General features: G+C 38.1%; 1 protein-coding gene across 9 annotated transcripts in view; it reads right to left on the bottom strand.

Moving 5' to 3' along the window:
* The window catches only part of PCM1 (pericentriolar material 1), a 76613-nt gene that overhangs the window by 32429 nt on the left and 20550 nt on the right, over positions 1-23634 (bottom strand). For 8 of the 9 annotated variants that reach the window (XM_019481298.2, XM_019481296.2, XM_019481300.2 and 5 more), the window contains 15 exons: positions 23385-23601; positions 17620-17821; positions 17151-17327; positions 16310-16467; positions 15710-15927; positions 14002-14147; positions 13791-13920; positions 11696-11830; positions 8386-8576; positions 7593-7799; positions 6360-6582; positions 6066-6211; positions 3765-3952; positions 2041-2212; positions 1011-1366 (listed from right to left, as the gene is read on the bottom strand). In XM_019481298.2, the coding sequence (XP_019336843.1) occupies positions 1011-1366; positions 2041-2212; positions 3765-3952; positions 6066-6211; positions 6360-6582; positions 7593-7799; positions 8386-8576; positions 11696-11830; positions 13791-13920; positions 14002-14147; positions 15710-15927; positions 16310-16467; positions 17151-17327; positions 17620-17821; positions 23385-23601 (2866 nt within the window). The remainder of the gene's footprint in view (positions 1-1010; positions 1367-2040; positions 2213-3764; positions 3953-6065; positions 6212-6359; positions 6583-7592; positions 7800-8385; positions 8577-11695; positions 11831-13790; positions 13921-14001; positions 14148-15709; positions 15928-16309; positions 16468-17150; positions 17328-17619; positions 17822-23384; positions 23602-23634) is intronic. The other variant, XM_019481299.2, reaches the window with a different exon arrangement.

The following is a 23634-nucleotide window of genomic DNA, read 5'->3' as shown; positions in this document are numbered from 1 at the left end:
TTTGGGTAGATGTGATATCTTGTATTAGACCAACTAGTTGGAAAAAAATTGTTCTTTGCAAGCTTTCACGCACAAACCCCCTTCTTCAGGCATAGAGAGAGTCTGCTGGTGTTATATGTGCTCTCCTGGGTGGAATAGAAGACAAAATGCAGGTCTGTGAAAGTGCAAATGTATGGCAGTGAGGTTCAGAGGGAATGGGAGACAAATAGGTGAGAGACAGGTTGTTGGGTAGGTGGGGATGGAAAATGTTGAATTGAGATGCAATGTAGCTGGTAAAATGCAATCAGGCTACCTGGGGTTATCAGATGGCAGATAGGTTATAATGTGTCAAATCCAATATCTATATTTAGTCCATGATTTTTTGTATCCAGATGATTTATGAAGTGAAGTTTGCAGGCTTGTCTACAAAAGGTGTTTTGTACCAATGAGTGAACGGGGGGACAACACAAAAAGGGCAGCTGCCACACTGCTGACCTGGCTCCCTCTGCCACTGCTAGCTGTAGCTTCTACCTGCCATGCACTGCCAGTGCCCAGGGTACAGAACTACCCAGGTACACCTCTGCTAAGAGAGCCTGCAAGATGTGTGATTCTCAAACCAGTATTACAGCAGAAGCGCACTGGTAATTTAGAAGCCCTCTTATCAGCACTAATGTATTTGATGCACATTTATCACATCTTTGAAAATTAAATATCAATTTAAGCTTGTTTCTCTATTAGGACTAATCAGCCTTTCCTGTTTAATAAACCATTATTCATTGCCACCTTTGTTAGATGTTAGTTTTCCATACCTTTTCCCACTCCTCGTGTGGGCCATCAACGTATACAAGAATTTAGGGAGACAACATCTGCTCAATTTGCCCTATGTCCTCCCCTCTTTAAATCTGGCCTCTTTTCCAGCAGAGCACATTCCAAAAATCTCATTTGTTATAGATACAAACTACAATCAAGAAAATATCTGAAAAGCTATTAAAGTTGCAAGCAAAATGCTACATGACCTTCTTAAAACCTACCAGTATTTTTAGCCTGGCTTCTCAGCTGTGTAGAACTCCTCCTCTTATTCTTTGATTGAGGTGTTTTATCTTTAGATGCCAAGCAGGCCTGTGCTGATGCTTTTCTGGATTTAAATGTTTTAGTCACAGTAGTTGGATCTACTGGATCAGGCATGCTACTAAAGCTCTCCAAAGATTCTTCATCACATTCTCTTCTCCTCCTGCTGGTATCTGACCGATTTTTGTGATTACCAGAGGCCATATTTTTTAACGAATACCCTGTCTTCACAAATGACTGTTTTTCTTTTCTTCCTTCCTGGCTGTCATTAGGCCAATTGGATCCATTTTCCAGTTCCTCTTCTGGTTGTCTCGGGCACCTGATGAAGATATAAAACAGTTGCAAAATAAACACGCGACAACACAGTGTTTTTAGGAAGGAACTGCATATGCGGATTACATGTTCCAAGCATGAACAAATATAAGTGAATTAGTTGCAGGCCATGGTTTATTCAAAAAGTTACTGCACAACAGCTGTTTTGTGAAGCCCACAAATTTCCCTATGGTAAAGAATAGCTAAACTAGGGCAACTTTGTTTTTGGGGCCCATCTTACTACTGCACCACCAACCCTCTTCTTAAAAAGTAATATCAGTTCTCAGAACAGTATACTCTAACTTAAAAAAAACAAAAAAAGTGGGATAAAAGAAGGCATCTCTCTCCTCTATTTGTCAAAACTCATATCCTGGATTTATAAATAGGGAAATATTTTTTCTAACTATAAACCTCTTAAAAAAAAGCGTGCCCGATTCTAGCCAGCACAGCTTTCAAGCAAACCAAAAGCTGCTCACATACATAAAAAACAATTTTCTTAGTCAATACAAAGAAGACAAAGCTAGCCAGAGAACAGGAAATTAGAGAAACATATAGCTCACCCTTGAATTCAATTGTTTATCTTGAAAGGCAAAAACTTTAATATTCATTGTGTTCCCCAAAACAAGTTACATGTAAGTAAAGGAGGATAAAAAGGTGAATTCTAATATGAAGTTAAAATACCTTTGTTTCTCAGCTCCAATAGAAGAACTGCTTTCAAAGGGCTTTGGAAATGCCATGTATTCAGTTTTTCCAGAAGCATTATGATCTAATGGTTGCTGCTGTTGACCGAGTGAGGTAACATTCTGTGGAAAATCTCCAAAACCAGAAGGAAAAGCAGGGTTGATATGAATACCTGTCAGAGTAAATAAAAACTAAAAAACATGGCATGTGTACAGAAGCACATAATATTAGATCATATAGTATTTAAGTAATTACTAGAGATGGAAGGGATAGGAAAACTCTATAACAACAGATGAAAGACAAGCAGTGGCTCTGAAACAAAAATACTGTGGATTTTTCTCCCAATGTCAGCCATCGCTGAATAGCTCTCAGCATGAATGCAATTTAGAAGAGGAAAGTGACACTTTCATGGAGTAGCGTTTTACACACATCTTGAGGAGACATTCTTTCAACTTTAATCTAGATCAGTATTTCGCCACCTTTTTTGGACTCGAGGCACCCCTCACTGGACTCACGGTACCTCTACATTAAACTTTTGTCAATTAAGTGGCATCCAATTTCCAAAACTAATTTATGTATTACAGTGCTTACCTCTTTAAGCAAAGGGTGGAGGAATCATCCAGGCAGGGACTATAACCTAAGCCTGATTTATCTCTTCACATCTTCAAAGTATCTGGCAGCACCCTAGCATGCCCTGGCACTCTGGCTGACAATCACTGATCTATATTAAGTTTGTCCTGACAAAACCACTCTGCTGATATGCCATTGCTGACTGAAATAAGGGCAAATTCTTAATACAAAAAGCCAAAAGGCACAGAATTCAGTGCAAGTAAAGTTCAGTGAATTTTATAATATTCTTATTATTAGCTCACAATTATTCTACTGCACCACTTGTGTGTCTGAACTGTTTATACACAACTAAAAACTAGGCATCTGTTGCCTTCATTGAAACATAGGAATATTGTAAAAGATTTGGGTGACAAATCTAATTTAACAAAAAAAGGTTTTATGAATAAACAAATGTTACTGAACAGAAGGCATTATGTAATTTGTGCAATTGGTAATGATTTAAAAAAACCCTTCATTCTTAAGGAAACAGTTACACTACATATTTAGTTAGTAGTGAATGAAAAGTTAATGGCTATTACTAGAGCTCTCAATTCTAAACAAGCACTAGTAATCTTAGTAGGAAGTCAAGTAATGAATTCATTCAATTCCCATAAAGAAGGCACTCTTCAAAACATTAGAAGGATCTCATGTATAAGCTGATTTTAACACTGCTTCTGGTTTATTTGATGCGAGAAACTTAAAATATCAGGATTACAATGGTAAACCCAACACCAGCACTAACTTCTCTTTCTCATTTCCTGAAAGGAGTCTGACCCTTAATACTGAAATCAAAATAGATTTACTACTTCTCAGCAGCAAATATTTGCTACCATCTGCTAGGAAAAGACAGATTCATTCAGAAGTGTCTGGGCCCTTTCCTTAAGCCAAAAAAAAAACTGCTTGGAGAAAGGAAGGGAAATCAGAACATCAGCAGTTCTACAAGGGCTATGATTAATTATGCTAGGAGTGGAACTAGAGAGAAGACAGGAAGGAAGAGCTTGCTTTGAAGCAGCATTTTTAACAAATCTCTTAACACACAAGAATCAAGTAACATTTATGTAATCTTTACATTAAACCATTGTATTTGGCAATCCCCTTTATATTTCCAGAAATACCTGGTGTAAAAGAAGAAAAATTAGTAAATCCTGGTATATTAAACAGATTCATAGGTTGTGGAGGAAAACTGAAAGGACAAAATATAGTAGGTGATGGAGGTGGTGGTGCACTGCTTCCTCTTTCCTTTTGTGGCTTCTGCTGCTGCTGTTCTTGTTGGCGCATAAGATCATTTAGCATTTGCTTCAACCTACAAAACAGCAAAAACATTGAAAATTGAATAACTTGCAGTAAACTGAAGTTCAAGTTGTGTTGCCTATACATACGCTACATTCTAGACAGACACACCCAAGAATAAAATGAATAAAACCAATAGATTTTCTTCCTGTAGCAATTCTGAATACACTAATTAGGAGTAATGATAGTGTGCCATATGAGTAAAAAATTCTCTGAACGGAACTTTGTAAACTTGTCTTGTAAGAAACTATCTATTCCCATGTCTTCACGAATTATAACAGTTAGCAGTTACATGATCTTGTAATATTTTTTCTTGCTACATGGTTTCTGTTTCATTCAGGCATAAGACTGATGTACAAATGGATGGATTTACGGTAGTCTTTGCAACCTTAAATCTAATATTTTCTAACACTGAAAATAGGCATTGTCCCTGTGCTGCTGCAACTTATAGAGGCAGAAAACTCAAGCAAACTGATTTCCACCCTTCTTGTTGTGCCATAAATGTCCAACATTGTGGCCATGACAATTCACAGTAATAGCTTGTACCGTTTTTCTCACCAGGCATTTGTTCGAACGCAGCACAAGAGTGCAGGCAGCCTGTGGCTCCCTGCACTCTCCACCCACCTGAGGCAGGCATTCTTGGGGCTTCAGAGGCCTGATCCTGTGCGATAACAGCCCCATGCACCTGGACCTGACCTGGAGCTAGCTACTGCAAGTGTAGAGCAGGGAACTCCATGGGCATCCTCACTCCACACTTGCAGATGCACACCCTAGGAGTTCCCCTACAGGCACAGAGCAGGAAAACCCAGTTCCCCTGCTTTCCTCCCCATTCCATGCCTGCAAGGGTATTTCTGGAGTGCATATCTAGAGCAGGGTAACTCCTATGGAGTCCTCACCTGCAGACATGGGGTGCAGCAGTATGAAAAGCATACAGGTTTCCCTTGTTTTATGCGGGTTCTGTATGTGAGAATTCGCTCTTATGCAATGACCCTTTTTATACCAAATTCATTCTATGTGAGGTAAATTCACTCCTATCTGATTGGTGTGGTGGAAGCCCGCAGTCAGCTGCTTTGTACAGAGCATTGTGGGAGTGACGTGTAACAAAATATAGTCTCCTGTGTAAATCTGTGCTCCTCACCCGTTGTCTGCAACATGCATTTTTGTAGTTGCCATCCCTATTATGGCTTCTAAGCATCCTGCTAGCTTATCTCCTACCCCTCTTGCTGGTCCATCAACGAAGCGCAAGAGAACTTCACTAACATTAACACCCTTCACCACCCTCTCTTCACACCAACTAAATATTCACTACCACTCTGTGCTTGTGTGTACTGTCTGCCGTTGGTAAGTACCAACAATGTCTTGTAAAAGTGGTAGAAATGGGTCTGGGGGTCAGTACAGTCACGGTCTTGAAACATATCCTTGTTACATTGTAAGGTGGGCTCCCTTTATGCAAATTCGAGTTATGCACCGTATTCCAGGAACACGTACAGCATAAAGCAAGGAAAACCTGTACCAGAGATTTCCTGCAAGGAGATTCCCTGGGGCATGTGTTTTATGGTGCTGCACCCTGGGTGAGGAAGTAAGTATGTGGGGGAGGGAGGGCAGAAGGGGAAGCCCTCATGAGGGTTCCCTTGTTCTCTGCTCATGGACGTGCCCTGGAAGTCCCCTGCAGCACATGTGGGTCTCTGAAGTCCTAGAAGTGGCTGGGATCTATGGGACAATCCCAAGCAACACCTGTAGACTGAAGTGCATCAGCTGTGCTGGGAGACAAGCCCGCAACTTTATAAAAACATGCAAAAAGAATGTTTTTCTATGCAAAATTATCCACATTGACAGGAGTATCTTATGTTTGAAGGTAAAATGGCTTACCTTATAAATCTTGCTTCCTGTGAAAAGAAGTTTTCATTTCAGGACCTTAACAGTTATAATATGTTGCTCTAAACTAGATTTAAATGTCCTATATATGTTTACAGGTTCAGCTGAGAAGAAAGATTTTTAAAGGTGGTACAATACTCAGTCTGCTTTACTTAAAGTACCAGAGAAGCAAGATTTCTCTTGTTCTTAATTCTTTTCAATTTAACCATTAGAAAAAGTCTTTCATAAATACAAGATAAAAGAGAGCTTACCTCTGAACATTATTCTGTTGCCAGGTCAGCTGAGTATAGCATTGGTTTAACTGGTGCATTATAAGGTGTACTTGTGGAGATGCAACATTACTAGGCATTACACTGTAAGGGCTTGTAAGCAGAGTTTGCAGCAGACAAGAGAGGGTCTGTGGAAAAGAAAGCAAAAGTAATGGCAGAAGCCTTCTCAAATCATAGCTGAAATTATTCCTGGAAAAAGCATGAAGTAACAGCACCAAAAGAAAATATATTCTGTTCTATTATTACTCTACATAAAAAGTGCTTTTGATATCTTACTTGCTGATCCTGCATCAAGGTCTGGCAAATATTGATGCTAAATTCAAGCTGTTTCTTCAACTGGTTAATCTGCTCTTGCCATTGTTCTTTTTCCTCCACATAAGAGAGTTCAGACATCCACCGGAGGTTTTCTTGCCGCCGCATGCTAATATTCTGCTGTTGCCTTGCTTTAGCTAACGGACGATAATTCCCATCTGCTGAAAGAGGGCGGCGATTCTTCCATCTAAGGAAAAAGAAGCACGAGGACAGAAGTTTACACACACAAGAAAAAATCTAAAATGAAGTTTTTAAATAGAAATGATTGATGTTTCAGTTTTATGTAAGCTTTTCACAGTTAATAACCACAACCATCAGTTTTAGTTTATCTTATGCCAAAGAAGCCATACTCCTTTAAGTATTTAAATTTTTGGTATGACCTGTTGGGAAGGGGGTGGGGGGAGGGGTGGAAATTGAACAGTCTTTAAATTACTCAGGACTAGTACAGGCAGAGCAAACTTTGAGAAGGACTTAAAAACTAGATAAACAGGAAGTTTGATAGCAGACTAAATCCAATAATAATGTACACAAATTAAAAAGAGTATTTCAAACTACTCATACACATTGCTGGGTTCTGAACTAACTACAAGCCTCTCAGGCACATGGGCTAGGGACAGAAATTACATACAAACCAGTATCAGTAATTGGAAACCAGTTCACATCTGCAACAGAACAGAAGTTCAGTGCACATAAGCCAGAACCAGTTTAAGATAAGCCTGGATGTATGTAATATCAGACTTAACTCATTTAGGTCAAACCAGTTTATGGAACTTCTGTCCCAGATCCCCTCCTGATTCAAGTTAACTCACAGTACCCTAGCATCCCAGGATGCTGTGGAACCTCCTCCACAAACCCCTCCCCTTGTAGAGTGGGCAGGCTAGCCTTGGCCCTTGCTGTCTGCTTCAGCTGAGCAGGGAGGTGTGCTCTAGCATTGCCTGGCTTCTGGCCTGTGCTACTGAAGGCTGCATTTCCAGAATCAAAAAGGAATGTCTGTCCACTGTTTGGTTCAGTCTATGTAACTTAGACTAACCTGCAAACATTGAATCAATTCAGCCTCGAGCTTTCTGACTGTCTGTACTTAGCCATGATGAAGCGTTACAGCAAATTATTCAATACGAAGTCACAAAAAACAATAGATTTTTGTTAAAAAAACTCACATTTAATGTTATGCTGATATTAGTCAATAACACAACTAACCTCTCTTTATTTTCCTTAACACAATATGGACCTGGATTAATGTTGTTATGGGGATACATAGAGAAGTTTCCATTAGAAATAGACTCTTGTTCATCCTCTTCCTCCTCTTCCTCTGCCTGAGCGAGTCCATCAGAAAGATAGCCATCTTCATCTCCATCCTCTTCATCTAGAGCACACTGTGTAGAGCCTCCCCATGTAGCCATTGTTCTAGCAAACATTAGACAAACAATACATTAGAATACTATCAACTGTACACTATAATGTTGGTAAACACAAACTGGCATAGCAAGTGGCTTCAAAAATACTTGATTTATTTTGCATTGCTAAAATACCAGAAAGAACAAGCTTTAATGGAAATTCATTTTCTTTGCCTTTGCTTGCTTATTTGCAACAATATCACATACAATCAGAGCAATTTTTGTGCATTTGGCAGCATTTCTGATACTGCCTTTTTCTTTATGAAGATTTTTAACCCAGCAATGAGAGGAAATAACTTTGAAAATGATAGTAAAACAATAACAACAACAACATAAAAAAAAATCACTGTTACTTCAGGAGCAAATGCAATATCAACAACTAATTTTGTTTTGTAGGCGACGAGATTAAAACTGACAATCTCTGTTAAAATTTCACACCTAGTCCCTAAAAGAAAATAGTAAATTCTGGTTTCTTTTTAATTTTAGCTCCATTTAATTTGAAAAGCCTCTCCCCGCTTCTCTTCAATAATAACACTATTTCCAACTTTCAGAGGGCAAAAAAAGATTTAAAAAAAATGTATGACTTATGTTCTTACTTTTCTGTCCTACTTTGTTGAGGAGTACATTGAGCTTCTGATCTATCACTTCTAAAAGATGCAGCAACAGTAGATGTGGTTTCTGTCAGATCTCTCCTCCTCTGATGTTCAGCCATTAAAGCTTCAAGTTGCTTTCTTCTCTGTCTTAGCTCTTCTCTTGAAATCTCATGTCTAAGCATCTCAGACCACAACTATTTGAAATGAAGGGTTGGATTTTCAGCTTTGTTTAAAACAAATATTCCCAAAAGAAATTAACAAACAAACACAAATGAACTAAAAATAACCCTATACTACAAACTGTCATGCTTGTAGTACAAAGTGTAGCATTTGCTTCTGACAGGCTAGGGACAGAAATTATACATAAACCACTACAAGTGATTGGATACCGCTTCAAATCTGTAACACAATAGAAGTTCAGCACACACAAACCACTTTTAAAATGGCTGAAACCAGTTTAACAAACCTGGATGGAACTTCTGCTCCAGATCCCCTCCAGATTCAAGTTAACTCACAGTCCTCTAGCATCACATGATACTTTGCACCTCTCCCACAACCCCCACTCCACCAGGATGGGTGGGCTAGCCTTGTTCCAAGCTGTCTGCTCCAGCAGAATAGGGAGGTGTGCTCTACTGCCCCCAGCTGCTAGCCTGAACCACTGCAGGCATGTGGCAGCATTTCCGGAATCAAAAATGAATGTCTGTTCACTTGCTTATTGGTTCAATCTACACAGCTTAGACTAAACCTGTGAAGATTGAATTGGTTCAGTCTTGTGCTTTTTGACTATCTGTACTTATCGGCTATGAACAAAAGCACAATTATTGTTTGCTTTATGGTGGAGAAGCCCCAGAACAATAAGAAAAGGCTCTAAAAATATGTAGGAAATGACCCCTGTCCTGGATACCTTAAAATCTAAAGCAATAAGGAGGGTGTGAAGAATACAATTTACTATATACTTTTTGTATACATCAACATTATTCTTAGACTGTCTTGTCCATTTAACACTCAACTTAATCACCACCTATTTTCAATGTTCTAACACATCACTAGACAGAACAGAAGGTGCCGACTGTAAAGAAGTAACCGAGAAGAAAAAAGCAGATTGGGGGACAGATTCTGCCACATAGGGAACAAAGGCCCAAAGCTGGAACGTATGGCCCTTTCGCTTCTAGACCAGCAGCCACCTCAAGAGCCACATCTAATGCCTTGCTTGCTTTCTCCCGGCCCCACAAATCTTGCAAAGCACCAGCATCAAAAGGAGTGCTAAAGAGGGAAGAATAATGCCCAACCTATAACGTGGTCATTTGAGCGTTATGCTGGGAAGTCAGAGAGGCAGGCTCAAATACCCTCTGGGCAAAGGGAGACCTAGAACAAATATTTTGGCTTTAGGCTTCCCAGGTGCAGCGCCTATATCTGTCATCCTCTGCTCCTGAATCTAAGTCCTGGTAGTCATAGGTTTTAGTCAACTACATTTTCAAATGTCTACATATCTACAAGGGGCAAATACATGTGCCCCAGCTATGTACACAGCCAGTGCACAACCCACTGTGTGTACCCAGCCTGAGCAAGTATGTAGCTGTCTATATGCACAGGGCGAAGCCGTCAGAAATAGAATTCACCCTTACTTTCAACATATCTCTATTAATTAAAAAAAATGACTGGCTAAATAAACAGATAACACGTGGATGTGAGTATGTATATGCACAAATTCTCTACTATAAGACATCAGGATAGAACTGCATTTGTGTGCATCTGCTATGAAGCAAGAAGCTGATTTTCAAATATAAACATGCATGAAGTGTTCGCTGATGATGCATGAAGGGAGAGATAGGAACCTGGTGAGTTCTGCCTCCTTTTATCAGCTCAAAGTGTTTCCTGGATGCAGGGATTGTACTTGGAATCCAATTTCTGCTGAAAATGATCAAACCCTTTTTGAATACATTTGTCCATTTAACACTCAACTTAAAAATCACCACCAATTTTCAGTGTTCTAACAGACAATTAGACTGAACAGAAGGTGCCAGTTATAGTATAATGAATTACTTTTGGGAGGATGAAAAGTAATAATAAGAAATAAAATAAAACTAAAAAAAAAAAAAAAAGGATTTCAAAATTCACAACAGTTTGAAAGCCAATTTTTAAGACAATATTTGGTTCAATACTCTTACTTTACTAACAATAATTTAAGCAGAGTATATCCTTTCTTTAGTTAGAAAAATATATATTAAACTTAGTCCACATGCCGTTCTCATAAGTAAGCAAGAGAAATGCGGGCTAGATACAATTATCATTAAGCAGATACAAAACTGAATAACCACAACAAGGTACATCCAAGATGCACATGTACACGCATGCATACATACAGTAAATCAAATTTGCAGGAAACACAAAAGCTGTTAGGATTGCAAAAATGTTAGATGATAGCATTAAAATCCAAAAGGACCTTAATAAATTAGAAAACTGGATTATGGACAAGTGGAGACAAAGACAAGTGGAGACTGAAGCACATAAGGAACAAAACCAAACACAGACAGAGAACAAGGGATAATTTGACTGGGTAGCAGTACTGCTGAGACGGACCGGGGGTTATGATGAATCAAACTCAACAAGTTAGCAACATGTTGCTGCTTTAAAAACTAAATACATTTTTGGGTTGTTATCAACAGAAGCTCTGTAGGCAAGACATAAGAAACAATAGTATTACTCTATTCCATGCTGCTTAGGCCTGAGATGGAGTAGTGTGTCTAGTTTTGCACACCGCTGTTTAGGGAGACAGAAAAACTGGGCACAAGCATCTAAAACGGTAAAAGGACTGGAATAAAAACCATACAAGGCAAAGTTCAAGGAACTGTGCTTGTTTAGTGTACTAAAAAGGGGAACAGACAAATCATAACTTTCAGATGCTAGAAATGCTGCCATGAAGATGGAAGAAAATTGTTGTCCCCTGACACAGACAGAAAGACTTGATGCAATGGGTTTAAATACAACAAAACAGATTAAGATTAAATGTCTAGAAATAAACTACCCAACTTTTAGCATAGCAGAACAAACAACCTGGGGAAGTTGTGGAATTTATTTGGGCTGCTTAGACTCGTATGTGGAATCATTTAGGAATGGCATATCTTGCATCTGTGCAGAGTTAGACAAGATGATCCTTAAAGTGCCTTCCAACCCTGAGATACAACTCAGCTATTTCATTCCCCATCTCACTAAAGTACTTTTAATTAAAGATATTGAAATAATTTTAAAGTATCTTGAACATTTCTATCCTAACACTTTACTGATTCACAAACTAGTCACAAATGTCAAGCACCTCATTGCCCACTGGTATGGAGTCCTCATGTTGAAGTACAGGCTTGCCAGCTGCACTATTTTCATTAATGGCTGGTGTTGAAGTAGCAGGGGAAGTCTGTCTATTGGCTGGGCAACTTCCCATACTAGCTGACAACTGAAAGAAAAAAGTAAAAAGATTAAAAGAAAAATACCAGAAGTTCTTGCTGTCTGTAATCTCTATTTATGGTTAATGGACACAGATACGTTCCCCTCATCAGTAATTTGTAACGGATCTTAGACTTCCTGAGATGCAACTGCTCCCCCCGCAAAAACAAAACTAAACCAAGCCAAAACCTGAAGTCCAGTCAGATAATCCACTGACCACACATTCTTGGATGATAATGTACCCAAAGCTATTAAAGTGATCCTTGTAACTTCAAGGGAAGGAACTAATGTGTAGAAGTAGGAAGGTGATAATATCCTCATGTATACGACTTCAGGGAGATCATTCCAAAACCAAGTCCAATTTTAGTCTTGTCACTTCAGAAAAAAAAACCTAGATTTTATCCAGAAAGTTAGGGAGAGGTCATATTTTCAGGTCTTTGAGTCTTGTGAAACTTGTGTTATAGGAAGATTTAAAAAGCTTGATTGTATTTTTAAAATTGATTTTATCCCAGAGAAGGTTAAAAAAGTGATTTGATTATGGTCCACACATACAGTCAAGGGGAAGATTCAGATAACATTGATGGCTAAAAAGTGATATTTAGGGGTTTGCTTTTAAAAACTGGCTTGTAGGTAAAGTAGATATGAATTAGAACAATGGTTCAGGGGAGCAGCAAGGGTTAATTGGTTTCTAAAGCCTGTTTGTAACAGTTTTACATTCTTAGTCTTGGAGAGGGAAGCCAGCAGACAAACAAGCTAGGGAAATTGAAGACGTACCACAGTATTCTTTGAAACTCCCTAACAAAAAATAAGCTTGCTGTGTTGGCACTAGCAAAGCCCCTGGGATTTCCAGTTTTGGTGTACAGACCAAATCAGGTGGCCAGACATGCCCAAATTAAGACACTTGTAAGTGACCAAATTAAGGTGTGTGCATGTGATGGGTTTGTACAAAGGAATATGCTAACAAAATAGAACGTGGACAGCACAGACAACCACAGGGAAACGCATCAATAGTACCTGGGAATGAAAAGTCAGAGGAGAAAGAAAACAAAAGGAGGGATTTCATAGCAGCAAAAGTTCCTGTCCCCACTGCAAGGGGGGGGGGGGGGGGGGGGGGAACAAGACACAACCACACCCAAGGCCACCATGGAGAGGGTGCACCACCAGTCCGTCTCAACCGTCCCTCTAGGGCTGATGGGCCTCAGCCCTCAAATCTCCAAGACTGCCGATAATCAAGAAAGAACCACAGGGTGAAGCTTACATACTAGCCAGATGTACCTTCCCTCTGAACCCTGGAACTGGTAGATACAGAATTGGGGGGGGGGGGGGGGCTGGTTTGCATTGACTGATTTACTCTTATCTGCTATCACCGTGTACCAATAAAATTTGCCTAGTATCGAATAAAAAAAGTCATGATTCATCTGAAGGTTTGGATCCACGCAAAACAAGGCATCTGGGTCATGAATCCAGTGCTAACAAACAGATGACTCTTTAAATCAAGTAAAAAGTTTTGCTATCCAATGTTTGAAATTCAAGATTAAACAAAACAAAAAAGTTAGACTAGGTGCAAGTATTTAAATAGTCCAACTAATTTATCACTTGAATAACTAATGTAGGGATGAGGTGGATTTCTCCATTTCTTGAAGTCTAGAAATAAAAGATTAACTTTCTAGAAGAAATGCAATAGTGCCTAACTTACAGGTTTGATGAAGAAATTTTAGTGAGGTTTAAAAAACCAAAAAAACCAAAAAACACAAACGGCAGGGATGCATACAAGGTCTTTCTGATCATGTGGATTCTCTCTCACTTTCAACAAAGCTACAAACTTAAACTGAAAAGTATATTAAAAAAAAAAAATCAACTTAAAATTCTATATCCAATGTTTATACTAGAAAATCCACTTATGTTGAATATATTCAACATCTTTCTGCCCAGTATTCATTTCAGTCTGTGAAACAGCATATTCTACATACTTGAAGATCAGGACAAGCCTTCTGCAAAACTTGAATTTCCTCTTGAATCTCAATCAGCTTCCTCCTTTCTTCTTGTAGTTGTTTAAGTTCTCGCTGCTGCTGCTGAAGTTTAGCCTCATAGAATTTCTCTCTGTAACAAGACAATCTGTATATTATTCAGCAAGAAATTTACTGAAATTGTGACCTTTTAGAATCACTAGAAAAGATGTACCTTGCTTTTTCATTGAGTCCTACATCCTTATTGGTGCTAGCTCGGATGTTGTTTGGTTGATGCTTTGCCTCCTCAACATCACCCAAGAAGAAGTCACCCATGTTAGACACAGCAGCAGTAGCTGTTTCTGGTTCAGTGTCATCATCCTGTAACAGCAGCAGGTCAGACAGTAGTTTTCAAAAATATTACGCACAAGCATAAATTAAATTCTGTCAAAATTTAAGCAGCTTGGAAAGCTTTGTCTGAGGTACTTTAAGACTATATTTTTAATATACATATAGTCTATAGCAGTAGAGCATGGCCAGTTTGGTTACGGGCATATAGCCAGTGATTTATAAACTGAAATGAATGCATTGGTAAAACTATGACCACAAAAGAGTTAGAGAAATAGAAGGGAAGAGAGAAGTTTTCTAAATAATTTCACTCCCATGGAGGTCACGGAAAAATTCCTATGAATGGAAACAAAATCGACCCCCAGTAGTCAATATTTTAAAACAGTTATCCTACGTGTCCCCCAAGTAGGTTGGGTTTGGTTTCTTTTGGGAGGGGAGAGGGAGAGACAGGGGTAGGCTTCCTGGTATTTCCATCCTACATGAGATCAGGGCTTTTCAATTTAACCGTAAACATCACAAATCTGTCAAACTAAAGTAGAGCAATTACAGAAGCCAGAAAAGTGATCTTGCTGCACAAAATACATTGCATATGTAAAGGGGTTTAGGTTGCATATGTAAATGCATTTACATTGTATATGTAAATCTCCGTAACCAAGAAGCTGCAAACCACACAAGAGGGATTCAAACACTGTAAAGTATTTGTATAGTATCTATGGCTGGAGTTTAAGTATCTTAGACAAACATGACTGCGATAGTTTATTCAGGGGCTGAACTAGATGCCTACCTAAGGTTCCTTACAGCCCTACCCTTCTATGATCTACAATGTTCACAAAGAGCATTAGTACCAAATCACAGTCATGTAATTTATACTAGTTAAGTAGCTGTTCAGCATCTCTACAATTAAGCAGTAGCGTATACAGCAATGGAAATTTCATTTCTTTAAAATTTTAATTTACATCTTGATTTTTCAGATAAACACCTTTAAACAGTACGTAAGTATATACATCTCAGTTCCCTTTACATGCACATGATGTACAATTTTTTAAAATGTCTTTTGAATGGATAGTAGATTATTTGAAGTAGTGCCAGTACAATCAAGCTGAGAATGTAAAAAGCATTAAAACCAGTGAGAGAAAATTCAAAACACAGTAAAAAAGAAAAGAAGTTGAAAAACTGACACTGGCAGCTTCTCCTTGAGCCATTAAACATCAGAATAAAAGCTTTTTACCAAACTTTATCCATAGATTTATTAAAAATTTCTTATTTCTAAAAACAAAAACCCTGAACACTTCTTCCACTTGGAAAAAACAGAACAGTTTAATTCAGAAGTGAGCGATTTTATTAATATCTTCTATACCCTGCAACAGAATAGATAAATTTTCATTTTTTACTTTAGTCATTCACTGTGATAAATCAGGGAATTTTTGGGGGGGGGTACTAATAACCGTAGTATTCTTCTAAACATATTATAAATTTGTGTTTCTAATGCACTACATTGTGTACACTTTAAAGGCTTTCAGTAGATTCCAGTTCCATTCATACAAACAAAAGCCTTTAAAAATATCATTTTAATATGATTATATTTGTAAAAATACCTGAACCATAGCAACAAGAGTTTGCAACTGTCTAAGTTTCTGCTTCGCAGCTATAAGTCTATTGATCTTCTGTTCAAATTCAGCATCTCCAGCAGCATCATCCACTAGGCTGCTTCTATGGCTAGATAAAGAAGCTTCACTGGCTGCATCCTCTTCAGCTTCATCATCTTCACCTTGTGGAACATCAATACCTTTGCCATCTTCCCTATTATGGCAGTCTGAAGAGGAGAGGGGGGAATGCATCAATAATGCAGACATACATAAATAGGATAAAAAAATTAGGGATTTATGTCCATAAAGAGATTAAACCCAGAAAACTCTGAAACGTAACCTCAAGTTTAGAACATCCTATAATTACTAGTAACTGGGACAGCACAACAGGATCAATCACTAGAGCACACTTGTTTCTTATACTCTTTCTCCAAAACATCTGTTACTTGCTATTGCTACATATAGAATACTGGGCTACACAGAAGTTATTTTATACTCTCAAATAGTACCATTAAAAAGAAGGCCTAAATAATTAAGCAATACTCTCCCAAAACATATAATATCTTTATTTAGAAAAATAATCAAATATTAGATTATTTTGAAGCATACCTAAAGCTGAAGCCATGTTTAGAGTCCTTATATTAGCAGCAGACCGATTATTTATTTCACAGTCAATATTCAAGTGTCTTCCATCTCTATTATTAGTTCCACATTGTATATTGGAATTGCTGTTTATTTCACCCCAGCTACCAATTCCCTGAGGGTTCCTAGGGAGAAACATTAACCATGTCAAGTATCAGTTCTCAGTCCATTAAAAAACTTTAACAATACAGAATAAGATATGCATTAAAATATTAGCAAGTGGATTTTCAACTTCAACCATTTTGGATTAAAAGTACTAAACACCACAAATGGCTGGTATAAAAGTACATTCAAAACAATTCCTCTGACATCAGGCACCAGGTCAATACAATGGCTCGTATGTCTGTTACGGACAAGAACCTGTTTAGAACAATACACATCCTTTTTCAAAACAATACCCTCATGTTGTTTTGCACATGGCATTCAGAGTACTTGGCTCACATTTATAACACCTTACATGATTTGAGATCAAGTTTCCTGTGAAATAATCTGCACCTGTGTACTCAGGCTGAAATCCCCTTTCTGTAAAATGGAAGATATTATTGACAGGATATGCTATCATGAAAACCTAGTCTTAAGGAATATTTCTTTTGACCTAGTACTCTAGACTAGATTTATTACCTTAGGCACATTTCAAATCCCACCATTTTTGAAGGACCAAGCTGACAGACTGATAAACTAGACACACAGAGTTAGTCTGAATTTAACCACAGTATTTAGTGACACATGGTTATTTATGCTGCATGCAGAAACTACAAGAGCTAAGGCCCTAAATTTAAAAATGTAAACAAAATAAAAAGATTGTAACCTAATATTAGTAATCGGTTGTGGATTTTCATGGTCAGAATCGCATTCTGATTCCTCTGTTTCCTCCTCCTCCTTAGTATTTTCATTCACAGCATCTGTCATCATATCAGATGTCTGTTCATAGTAGTGAACTAATTCACGCAATTCATTCAGTCTCTTGCGAACTTCATTCAGTTTCCTGGAAGCAAAGCATAGTCACCTAGTTAGCAGACCTAAATATAGCATGCTGTTCTTTATAGAACATCTCTGAAGAAATAAATAAGCAGTAAGGTTTATCAAACTTTCAATTAATTTGGGCTGTTTCACAGGAAATAACAAGCAGTAGCTAACCAAGTTTTCTTAATAAGTTCCATTCTTTCTTGTTATCTAGATCTTTAATAGGCCATTTAGGAAAAACAAAAATAATTTGTAAGAGCAATCATCTAGCATAACACAAAAGTGAAATTTGTTTAAAAATATATAAATATTACTGAAGTTTTTCTGTTGGGTTCAGATTCTCATCTTCTTCACTCTCATTTTGAGACGCTATGGAGTCAGGAGGATATGGAGCAGATGATGCAAGGCTGTTGGAATCTCCATTGACAACAGTTACTACACCCACAGGAGCAGAAGCAGCTGAAGTTGTACTTCTTTGATCAATACTCCTTTGAGGAGAGCCAGAAGCAGGAAAAACTACAAAAAAAAAGATAAGTAATGGGACACTTGACTAAGCAAAAATTGCATAAAATTAACCTTTATCTTTGGTTTACATAAAAACAAATATAAAAGTTTTGCATGCAATAAAACATAAGCTTAAGGCCCTAAGTTGATAAAAAAAAATTACAATGCTAGTAACCTTAAGATTTGTACATATTAAGAGTTTCAACCTCATTAATCTAAAAAAAAATAAAAAACAGCGAAATAGGATGCTGACCCATGCCTTTGTATAAAATGAAGTGTAGGCATGCATCATTTTATTTAGCTGCCATTATACGGTCTTATAAAAGTTCAAAATAAAATGTACATATTGATTTTGAATTAAATATGTATGTGCTGTTGGGAAGCTTATAAAACTTTATTCTGCAATACTGTCATGAACTTCTCCCTAAGACGCACACAAATATGAACTGTTCTATTAATTTCATGAGATTTTCAAATATCGACTTATTTACCCCAATCCAAGACAACTCTGCATTTAAGATAGAAACCCCCCAATAATTAGATTCTATACATGGAAAATTTATAAAATTGTTATAATGTATAAATGAAACACCTGCATATGGCTGGGCTGGGGGCCAGCCCAGACATGTGTTCTGTGCCCTGGACTGGAGCTGGAAGCTAAAGTGGAGGGTTGGGGGACATACAGCAGAACATAACAACAGGCAGCTATGTGGCTCTGACTCCAGCTAGGGCTGGAGTCATTCATGACAGTTTCCTTGTACTCAAATCCAAGACAAGGGTCTTCCCTCCCCTGTCCATCCTATCCTCCCTCCCCAGGGTTAAATGGGGAAGAAATCTTGTCTTGGATTTGAATAAATATGTTAAGCATAAAAAAACCCAAAAAAACAAACGCTTTGTGTTGCTCATTTTAAACACTTTCTCGATAAGATTATAGATCAAAACACATAATATGTCAGCAAATGGAGAGATTATACCGAACCTAATCAGTAATACTCCTCTGTATAAGAATGTATTGCGAGTTCAGTCATCTGATTCTTCAAAGAATAAACAGGATTACACTAGAATATATACAGATGGGAGTCTAGACTAACAATAATATTTTGCTAATCTGTAATCACAGGTTTCCTCCCAAAGTAACAAACATCACCCACCAAACTAGCATCAATTATTTGTCAAAAGCTGTATCCTCAGCTTCTTACATGTGTATTCTGTAATATTCTAAAAGTGTTAATGGACATTCAGGTGTTCGTTTTATAGAGGTCCAAATGCAAGGATTAAAAACTCTAAGCAGACACAACTGGGAGATTATCTATATCCGATTAGAAGGTTACAAACAGTTGACAGAGTCCACCAGATAAATTATCAGGTAATACCCTTGCATAATGCCTAAAACCAGCCCATTTAGTGCCTGTAATTTCTAAGAGTGAACCCTATTCCTAAACCTACCTGAAATAAGCCCCTCACTAGTAGGTTATACACTTTTAAAGATTCTACCCCTCTCCAGTCATTGCAAAGGAATAGTAGTTTTCATCTCCTATTTCCAGGGGGATACAGAAGATCTATTCAGTTACAGAATTCGAGGAAGTTATTTTGTACTTATACCCTCACTACAGCTATAGCCCTCCATCAAAATGCAATTGCTAAACATTCTTTTCAGATGCGTCTCCCATGATAAATTCCACTACTGGCTTTTAATGCTCCTTTTTATCCATTTCCCAAACAGAAAATTTGTAACAGTTTCATTATAGTCAGTAACGTTCTAAATACTAGAGAAGGAGGGACGAGATGTTAAATTTCACTTAAATTTGTTTTTTGTTTGTTTTTTTTAAGGTGACTACATCTATTAAACTACATCTATTTCCACACTTTGAGAATTTAAGAACTCTTGGTCAATTCTAGTTAAATCCTTTGTTTTTTGACAGCTCCAAGTTATGAATGTTGAGATATATTTTGAACATTCAAGGTTCTTTCCCTGCCTGAAAATGTGTTTTCTTTGTTTTGCTGATTAAAGTAAAAAGTATCAATACTGGCCATCTCAGAGAGCAGGCACCACCTTGGAAATACCACCTGAAACACAAGCATGCTGATCAGTCAAAGGATTCTTTTCATCAGAAGCTACAATTCCACAATGCTTTCCCAGTAGATAAAGAATGACAACATTGTTCTCTGGACACCACAGCCAGATTTGGCCATCTATATGTTTGTTTAAGTCCTGAAAATGCCACCTACATAGAGGCTGGCACTATTTCTGCATGTTAATGTATATGCCCTAAAACAGGTTGTGCATAAGCAGCATTTTGGGGAAGTATATGACCACAAAGACTACCAAAGCTGGTCAGGTAGGCCATCCAAAATAAGAACAGAATGTCACCTATAATGCACACATTTTATAACTCCTGATCTGGTTTTAACAGAGGGTTCATTAGAGTTGGATGCAGACAAGGATACAGGGTTCTAGTAGAAGCCGTAAATGCCAGTCACAAAATGTTAGCACACCACACTGACATTTAATCCTAAAGAAAAACAGAACAGCGATACCATATTTTCTTGCATACAACATCCAACCTACCCCCACCCCCTATCACCTGCTAGAAGTTGAGGTGCGTATTTTAAGCAACATAATTATACATAGTAATAGCAGTAGCAGTTTCTGCAGCTCAAGCCTCTGCCAAGAGAAAGAAAGTAAAATGGGGGGGGGGGGGAAGAGGCACGGAGAGCAGCAGAGTGGAGAAAGCATTCTGCAGCTAGGGACTTAACAGAACAGCTAGTGTTTCGCCACCCTCAGCTGCAGCTGTGCCTTCTCCATCTTTTTCTTCTCCATTCTGCCTTTCAAAAACAAGGTGCATATCTTATTTGTGGGGTGATGCATACAAAAAACACATGGTACTACATGATTAAGCCTGTATTAAAAGGCTTAATCTAATTTTGGTCCATGCACAGGCAGACTCCTGAAGTATAGAGATTCTGCCTCACTTTGCTACTTCGGACAAGAAAGCAAGCTAAAGGCACAGAAACAATGTGTTGATACCAGCCAAAGTGAGGAGTGTTGATACAGTGTACAGCTCAACACTTGAATCTACTAGCATAGAATTACCTTAGGGAAAAGAAAAGTGTGGATAAAACTACACTTAAGTTTTGTGTGTCTGGAGCAACCCCAAGTTAGTTATCTGCTATAGCCAAACAGGCTATTATTATCTCTGTCCCTTGTTACCTAGAAGTTTAGCAGTAATCTGGTCACAGGTACATGTTCTAGACAGTAGTTTGATTTATAAATCAGGGCACGCGCACACACACACAAAAAGAGAGTCATGTGTCCTGACCCATAATCATGCAGGATTAGGGTTCTGGACACCCATATAGCTCTCTTCGTCTAGTTCTCTCAGTAGTCTAGTCCTCTCAATAGCCCTACTATAATCAACTTGCACTATCTAAAAATGATCAGGGGTTGACAACCTTTCAGCAATGGTGGGCCAGATTAGCAGTCCAGTCCTAAGGCAGGCTGATACTGCTGTCACCAGTTCCTAATGAGGGTTATGATATTAGACAAGCTATAACAGACATGTTTAAAAACCACTGACTCACTCAGCATTAGTATTATCTCATACAGAAAAAGTAGCCCCACCTAACGCCTCTGAAACGTCACACTTTTTACTCTGTACCTCAATAAAAACTAAAAGTCAGAATGTTATTCTTAACAGTGATCAGTATGAGAGAACAAAATGAACCCACCACTCAGACTAGTCAATAAACAACTAGTCAAGGAAGGAATGTGAGCTGGTGTAAAGTTTTTGTAGAAGCTTAGAAATTACTCCAGAAGTTACACAAGCACACATGTAGCACATCTGCTGCCATCATCAATTGTCACTCCACAGTAGCCAATTGTTCAAAGCAAAGCTAACTGGCTTTACAATGGCCAGGCACTGTAACAGTGCCTACTTCATACAAGCAGCTTGTGTCTTTTTGCTATAGAAGTTTACAATGGAGTAAGGTCCAAGGTATAATCACGCAGAAATCATGTGGTGTCTAAAACCTAAAGTTGACATGTCTTCAGTTTTGTCCATGTGACAGGAGGACCAGATTTGGTCTTCTACCTGGTCATCTAAGTCCCAAAAATGCCACTTCCATATCCAGAAACAGAATGCCAGCCTGTGCATATGTAACTGTTCGCATGCATAGGGCTTCATGGACAGAACAGAGCACCTGTGTGTAAGTAGCATTTTGTGGTTTAACCACAAAGATGACCAAGTCTGCTAATCTAAGCATCCAGAAAAGAATAGAAAGCCACATTAGGTCTTAGGCAGACAACCTATACCTTAAGTCTACCCATTCTATATAAAAGGGTTAATTTCATAGCTCTCCCTGCCAATGAAGAGCTAAGCCATAGGACAATGCCATTCAAAAGGGGAGCACAATCATTTCTAAGGTTCAATGCAATCATTTTATTGAAAAAAAAGTAATTACTGTTTTCTCACATACGACATGCACCTTTCCCCCCAAAACCTAGCTTTCCAAATTGGGGGTGCATGTCTGAAGCAGGAAAGCTGATTTTCTACACAGAATAGAAACATGGATATGCTGCAAGATGGGCGATACTGCTTTTCCTTCCCTCCCCTTCAGCAGTAGCATGGAGGGAAGGGCAGCTCCAGGGGAGCTACAGTAGTCTACCCTTTAACTGCTGCTCTATCTAAAATTTAAAACCAACTGCTTGGCAACAGCAGTGGCATTTCTATTCAGGCAGTGCTGAAGTAGTCAGTTTACTTCATGGTCATTATAATGTACCCGAGTCCTGATAACTTCTCTTCACTCACAGGTGTTAACAATCCTCCCACCTTTAGTGATCTTATTCCATGAATCAAGCTATCCTTTCTTTACCAATATTGATGTTAGGAGGAAAGAGACCAGAAGTAGCTATTTCATAGCCCTGTAGACTAGTTTTAGCTCTCTTGAAAATGGTATATCCACCCATGGAGTCCAGTCTTCAGCAGCTGCTAAAGTTTCACCTTCTGGCTGAGCAGCCAAGAACTACTGACAATTCAGCTATGAAATGACTAGAACTGTAGCTTTTCCAAGGGAAGGCGAGTTAAATAAGGATTAGGCTGTCACTGCTCTATGAAGCCATAAATTGTGAAAAAACAAAACAAAAACATTCTGCCTTCCACAAAACGAGCTGTCTTATTTGGAGGGGCATATGGCATACGAAAACACAGCAATTTTATTGTGGAAAAACAAGTGAGGAATAACAGGCAATATTAAAATTCTTGTTGGTTTTCAGTCATGGAAACTCCAGTTTCAAATTTAAAAGTATAAAAGTCAAATTAACCATTGTATCAATTTGGTGTACTATAAATACTGCAATCAAAAGGAAATATTTCTTTCTGTAAAAACATTCATCTATAAGAAAAAAATTGCAAAGATGTGTCATCAAAAGCTTTACAAATGACCGTACAAGCTTTCTGGTATGTTCAGTGACAGTTTTGATTAATTACATGTTATATTTATGAAAGACTAAATTGAAGAGCTATATGCAAACCAACATATATTATTTAAAAATGTGTTCTGCATACATTCAACTTACAGGATGAGTTGTTCAGATGCTGGTCACGAAGTGTGTGAAGTGCTCCTAATAATTTGTCCATTTTTTGCTTTTTACCCTGCAGCATCCTCCTCTTGTTAAAAAGTTGTGCCTTCTCATCAGACAAGTGATCCGATATTGAAGAATTCCTGCTCTGGGAAACTTCCCTAGTAAGTGAAAGACTTTCTGCTTGCCTTCTATTATCTGGCACAGGTTGAGTCTTAAAAAAAAAAAAAAGTTATTTAATTTTACT

This window comes from Alligator mississippiensis, chromosome 2 (assembly GCF_030867095.1).
Source record: "Alligator mississippiensis isolate rAllMis1 chromosome 2, rAllMis1, whole genome shotgun sequence".
Taxonomy (NCBI): Eukaryota; Metazoa; Chordata; order Crocodylia; family Alligatoridae; genus Alligator; species Alligator mississippiensis.
This window is presented reverse-complemented; position numbering and strand designations above follow the sequence as displayed.